The sequence below is a fragment of the Zingiber officinale genome, chromosome 6B (genome assembly GCF_018446385.1).
Source record: "Zingiber officinale cultivar Zhangliang chromosome 6B, Zo_v1.1, whole genome shotgun sequence".
NCBI classification, from domain to species: Eukaryota; Viridiplantae; Streptophyta; class Magnoliopsida; order Zingiberales; family Zingiberaceae; genus Zingiber; species Zingiber officinale.
In genome coordinates, this window is record NC_055996.1 from 128,388,669 (window position 1) to 128,395,715 (window position 7,047).

At 45.1% G+C, this 7,047-nt stretch overlaps 1 protein-coding gene across 1 annotated transcript; it reads left to right on the forward strand.

The window, feature by feature from the left end:
* Positions 1 to 1,766: 1,766 nt before the first annotated feature.
* Positions 1,767 to 4,915, forward strand: LOC121989465 (BTB/POZ domain and ankyrin repeat-containing protein NPR5-like). The gene is made up of 2 exons (XM_042543540.1): positions 1,767 to 2,639; positions 3,272 to 4,915. Exons 1-2 carry the CDS (start codon positions 2,193 to 2,195, stop codon positions 4,268 to 4,270), a joined length of 1,446 nt encoding a protein of 481 aa, XP_042399474.1. The 5' UTR covers positions 1,767 to 2,192; the 3' UTR covers positions 4,271 to 4,915.
* Positions 4,916 to 7,047: the final 2,132 nt, after the last annotated feature.

The window sequence follows — 7,047 nt, forward strand, 5'->3', positions numbered from 1 at the left end:
ACCCATTCTCATGCCTCCATCTATCCATCCTTTTCGATCCACAAAATTACACATCAAACTACAATTCATCCTACCAATTGAATCGGAAACTCCATCTCTTCCCTGGTGTCTGGACCACCATGAACGTTTATGTTCCTAGCTCAACTAGAAAACGCATGTGGTCAGGCTCTGCCAGGAGACATAGCGACGCACGGCATAAAGATGCCATCCTTCAATGTTTCACTGTCTTCTTCTTGACTTCATTAAAGTGGTTGGATCACATGGATAACTGATCAGGGACCATGCATCATGCCAATCAAGGAACTCAATGCCCTGAATTCGATCAACAAGAAGGATAGGAAGGGTTTCCTCATCTCAAGTACAAGTCAGTGATTAACTTGATAGCGATATGCAATGGTATCTAGTGACGGATTTAGGAGCCTCTATGGATGTAATTAATCCAGTTGGTACTAAGTAATAGAATTGCAACGACACAAATTAAAAGCAAGGCATCTGAAAGAGTGTTATCATCTTTTTGGAAATGGATCTGGGAGAGTACAAGCCCGAGCCAATTCTAACTGGCGTACCCTGCCACCGCTGACAAATTTTGTCGTGCACTTGCAAAGTTCTGCTCGTCTGTGCGGTGCCAATGAATCACGGCTAGCTTTTGTTGTACTCACCAGTCCATTAATTCAAATACATGCCTCTTCGTACAACAGTTTTACTAATATAATGAGCTGAGAGTTGGGGTTGATGGCCTAACCTAATCTCTTATAGACTTCTTGTCGTCTTCGATGATATCATACAAAATTAGACTCATTTTATTTTATTCACCTCTTTCTTTATCTTTTCTTTGCATAAAAGTTGGAAGATCGGGCACGTGTATTTCTACCAGTACTCCCGTCTACGCACACAATCTGATGGGCACAGTAGAGACAGAAGCCCGTCCAGGCCCCCAACGAAAAGAAAGAGAAGATACGAAGCAGAGCGCGCAGCAGCCTAAACTCAAGCCAGTCCGGTCCAGTTCAGCCAAGCGAGGCGAAGGGCAGAGCACGGCGTGGCAGGACGGCATGGCATGGCACGAGATGGGATGCGAGATTGCGACTGTAGAAGAAAATCCACACTGACTTGTCAAATGTCACTTGCCCACAACTCAAATCATAAGACTGTCAGCGATATGTCAATCGCGTCCCTCCTCTCCCCCCTCTTTCTCCTCTGCGCAATGCGAGCCACGGCGGTCAAGGCAGCGTGCATGGCTCCTTCCTGCCTGCCTCACTGCAATTACTGCCACTGCCGCTGCACCAGTCCCCATAACTCCAGTCCCAATTAAAACCCATGCCCCGGAAGCAAAGCACGGGACCAGCCCCTACAGCCAGTCCAGTCTCTTTTTAACACGTTTATACGTACGTACACTCGCGCACGTACGAGTATTTCGTAAAAGTAAAATCGATTCCAATCAGTGGGAGGTAGGGGGCCGGTGCGAGGAACGGGATGAATGGATCTGCTCATCTGAGAATATCTACGACCTGTTAGGGTCGTGGGGCAGCCTTGATGTGGACCTCTCGATGGACAGGTTCCCCAATCAACATCTGGCCAGGGATGATCCAATTTTAAGTGTTTTTTTTATTCACCTCCTCTTTGTTGTTTTCTAGCCACTTCCCCAAATCTAAAGAGTAAAGTTAGAACATTATAAAAGAACTAATTAATTGATTAATTAATCGATCCAAGCAATGCAATGATCAGGGTAAGTAACAAAAGGTTAAAAGTCGATATATTTGTGTGCTTGTTTTCTCTTTCTCAGAGCGAACATCTCCATCTAATTTTCCTCATTTTACTTGCCATCTCAATTATTTTATATACCTCAGCCGCCGAGCACATCCATCCAAATTGCTCCTCTCCCTTTCTTGCTAGTTGGCGTTGCCGAAATACTCACACCACTGGAAAAGAGAAAGAGAGGGAGAGAGAAAAGGAAAAATTGTGACCCCTGTGTTCACAGGTATATGCAGATGGAAAAGAAAGAACAACATGAAGCAGGAGGAGCAGAAGAGGGAAAGCATGCACTACTCCAGCTCTCTTAATTTCTGCTGATCTGACAAAGTTTTCGACTTCCAGAAGTAAACCAGCTGCCTCTGTACCTTAAGCGAGTGAAAGGGAGAGATCGGGAGGAGGAGGAGGAAGAGGATAGAATTTTTAATTAAAAGAAGGCGGAGTTCATGGAGGAGACGCTGAAGTGCCTCTCGTTGGACTACCTCAACTTGCTGATCAACGGGCAGGCGTTCAGCGACGTTACCTTCAGCGTGGAGGGCCGCCTCGTCCACGCGCACCGCTGCATCCTCGCCGCGCGCAGCCTCTTCTTCCGCCGCTTCTTCTGCGGCACCGACCCGCCCTCGCCGGGCCTGCTCTCCTCGCCGCGCCGCTCCGGCGCCGTGCCGACCGCCGTCATCCCGGTCAACTCCGTCAGCTACGAGGTCTTCCTTCTCGTCCTCCAGTTCCTCTACAGCGGCCAGGCCTCCGTGGTGCCGCAGAAGCACGAAACCCGGGCCAGCTGCGGCGAGCGCGGCTGCTGGCACGCCCACTGCACCGCCGCCGTCGACCTCGCCCTCGACACCCTCGCCGCCGCCCGATCCTTCGGCGTCAAGCAACTCGAGCAGATCACAGAGGTCGCGACTCTCTCTCTCTCTCAGACCCCACGCTTCGGCGACGACGACTATACGCATCTTCCTATATATAAATCGATCCATCTTCGCCCCCTTGTCCCAATTCAAACAGTTGTATTGTCTCGGTTACAGTTCATTTGTCCTTCTCAATGAAGTGGCTTCCCTTTTCTTTTTCCATCTTCTTCTTTTTTTGGTTTTTGTTTTTTAGGAACATTGAAGGCCAATAATGTGTTTCCTCTTTTTTGGATATGTCCATCGCCTACTGTTGCTCTTCTTCTCCAACCTCCTCCTTTTGCTTCTGTACACAGTGCGAAAGACATCATACTCCCTATTCTCACAGCTAGCTAGCAAATCGTGTTGAGCAGATGTCTCTTTCGCCCATCCGGATATATCATCTTTTACCTATCATAGGCATGCATTTCTAAATCAGGTCTTTTCCATCTCTTGGTTAATTAGATCTTCCACCACTCGTTTCTGTCAAATTTCTTGCATCATTCCCAATTTCTTGAATTGGGAGCACCCACCCTGTTGGCCCCTCACAACTAACCGCCTCTTCTCCTTATATTTCATGCAAAGAATCAAACGTGGATTCCTGATTTTGTTTTTTTTTAAAATTTTTTTTTTTGTTGTTGCAGAAGCAATTGGCGGGCATGGTGGAGAAGGCGTCGATCGAGGACGTGATGAAGGTGCTGCTGGCGTCGCGGCAGCAGGAGACGCAGCAGCTGTGGAGCACCTGCTCCCACCTCGTCGCTAAGTCTGGTCTCCCGGCGGAGGTGCTCGCCAAACACCTCCCCATCGACGTGGTGGCTCAGATCGAGCAGCTCCGCCTCAAGTCCTCCCTCTCCCGCCGCCCCTCTTTCATCCAGCACCACCAGCTCGACCTCGGCGGGCCCTCCGTCGACGTCGAGGACCATCGCCACAAGATCCGCCGCATGCGTCGCGCCCTCGATTCCTCCGACGTCGAGCTCGTCAAGCTGATGGTCATGGGCGAGGGGCTCAACCTCGACGAGGCGCTGGCGCTCCATTACGCGGTCGAGAACTGCAGCCGGGAGGTCGTCAAGGCGCTCCTCGAGCTCGGCGCGGCCGACGTCAACTGCCCCGCCGGCCCCGCCGGGAAGACCCCTCTCCACGTCGCGGCCGAGATGGTCTGCCCCGACATGGTCGCCGTGCTCCTCGACCACCACGCCGACCCCAACGTGCGCACCGTCGACGGCGTCACGCCGCTCGACATCCTCCGCTCCCTCACTTCCGACTTCCTCTTCAAGGGCGCGGTGCCGGGCCTGACCCACATCGAGCCCAACAAGCTCCGCCTCTGCCTCGAGCTCGTTCAGTCAGCGGCGATGGTGATGTCGAGGGAGGAAGCCAATAACTGCGCCGCCGCCGCCGCCGGGAACAACCCCGTGTACCCGCGGCTGAACCATCACGAAACCAGCCCTTGCAACGCGACCTGCTCCAGCCCCAGCATGGTCAACCTCAACCTGGATTCAAGGATGGTGTATCTGAACCTCGGGATCGCAGAGCAATTCGGGTGCAAGATAAATGACGGCGCCGGAGATCAGAGCAGCACCACCACCAGCAGCAGACCTGAAGGCATCGCTCCATCCTCCCTGTACCATTCCCATGGATTCCCCTAACTAGTGGCCTATTAGTCACATCATTCTATAACGCCCAATGTTATCTTTCTAGCAAAGATTACATTGTTACTTTTTGGAACAATTGGGGAAGCAACAACTAGGGCTTGTGGAGTCGTATGAAGTCAGAGCTGGGAGAGATGAAATTTAATATGATTTCGGGTTTTAGATTAATCTGTCTGGATGGATGCCACACTGCATTTGGTTTATTGCCTGTTGGGGATGCACCAGCATGTGATAGAGATTTGAAGAGCTAGGGAGACAACAAGAATCTAAGGATGCTGTGCATGGTGGATGAGAAATTTCTATATATATATATATATATATATATATATATATATATATATATATATATATGCAGGTCAATCTTTTCTCTCTTGGCCTCTCATGCTTGATGTTTTGGTTTCACTTGCTTAATATATTATATATTTGCATCCTCTATATGATCCCAGAAATTGTATATTTAGAGTTGTAATTCTTCTGTTGCATTAATGCTGTACCAGAGCTATACAGTTACAACTTGACACTCTATTTGTAGCATTGTATTGGAGGATCATGGCCAGTCAACAACTACCAAGGTGTGGGAACCATCTGCCCTACTTTTCTTTCTAAAGTATAAAATATTGCATCAGCATACTTTGTAGTTTACTAGTATTCAACTGGTATATATATATATATATATAAACTAGATAATATATATGTGTGTGTTGTTCAGATCATATTATCTTCACTGAAAAGTTCTAAAGTCACAATTCAACTCTGACCTTTTTGTTATAATTTTATGTTTGTTCTTTCTTAAGATACACTTGTGGATTATAATTTGTCAAAGGGAAGATCATGTCTTTTGGAGTAGATGAAGAAAGATGCCACTGGACTTAGATTTTCAGATGAATTTTATTATAAAATATAATGGCAGATTATGAAACTAAAACTTAACATTTACTATCTTTTCAAATGGTTAACTACAAACATAGAATATATGAAAGAAAGTTTAAGGAATAACTTTTATTTTAAATTTTGAAAGGTTTCTAGTTATTATATCCTGGGAGACTTAGAGCTGAAATAAAACAAAGCAATTAAATACTAAGAGAAACACATAAATTAACCATGCATGATGATAACTTAAGCAAGCAACAAGTATAAAACAAGTAACTAAGAACCATGATGGAGCATTTAAAGTGTAGTACCTTAACGAAAAAGTTATTAGGTAATAATTGATACTTTGGGATTGCTGAGCCAAGATAACTATCTTGATTTGTTATATGATCTCCTAAAACTAAACAATTAACCCTATAAAAGGTTACCCTAACTCTCCTTAGAGTTGAGGACCCTATCAAGCCTCTCACAAGGGACACTAAGAACAAAAAAAATTGATATAGCTTTAAAGAGTCCTTAACTCTATTGATATATTTGAATTAAAATATCTCAAAATTTAACCAATCAAACTCTGCAATACAGTCTCTTTCTAAATGATTGCTTAAGCCAATCAAACTCTGCAATACAATTTTTAAAAGCAAGAAGATCACATTTTTCACAAAGTAGGTATCACAGTGTGTGATTAGTCAAGGACGTAATTAAAACCCTTTCTTTGGGTCCACAGAAGACCCAATGAACAAGCCCTTTGCTGACTCACTTTATTTGATCAATCTCTCGAGACAAGTTAAACTTGACCTCTCATTTCATGGGATAAGACTTGATCATTATTATCGATGTTTATTCTTATCGATTAACAAGACAAACTGAAGTGGGGTACGTTAGTGAGCTCTATAAAAAAAGAGGGAGATTCTTCCCCGGCCTCGCGTTGGGATTTCTTGCCGGTCTTAAATTGATGCGGAGATGATGAGGCATCTTGACAAGAACAGGCATTTGCATTTAGTTCTCCACCCACCATCAAGATTCCAATTCAAGGAGGTCAACTCATTTCACATCTTGCTTTAAAGAGCATGTCATGCCTTTAATTGTCTCCTCTAGCCATTAATTTCCATGGAGGAAGGGAGGCCAGTGAAGTTCCATTATGATCATGTGAAGTGATGGAAATGGTAGAAGACATACCTAACCATGAATTTTGTAGAGCCCACGCATTTCCTTTGAGTCGGAATGTTGCAGATTTTTCACTTTGATAGATGGGTTAAGTTAGGTTTGGTATGCCTGCTTAATTAAGTCGATCGAGCAGATTGGATCAGTCGGTATGGGTAGGCATGGTAGATCAATTGAGCCAGTTAGTCAATAAGGGTGGATATATGACATATATGCTTGTGCGAACTAATAGGACAGCCCAACTCAATAGAGCTACTTGGTCCAACAATAAATCAGATGAGCCTAACCAGATAGCTCACCCTAACCTAACCAAGTAACTTGATTGGCCGACTTGGCTCTCTCGATTTAATTGACCTACTTAATCAAGATGCCAACTTATCAACAAAATTGCCTACATTACTCAACCAACTCGCTAGACATGTTGAGTTGCAGTAGTAAAGCATTCAAGTTGTCAGCCAGGTATCTACAGTTCGATCCTCAACTCACTACAAAAAATACAGTATTCTGGAACGAATTCTGGGACGAATTTATAAAAAAAATTCGTTGTAAAATTTTTTGGGATGAATTCTACGACGAAAAAATTTTCGTCCCAAACCCCTTGTTGCCAACTTTTGGAACGAATATTTTTTTGTTGTAAATTTGGCAACGAATTTGGGGACGAAATTGGCGACGAATAATATTTTCGTCCCCAAATTCATCGACAAATTTGCAACAAAAACTTTATTTGTCGCAATATTGTATAC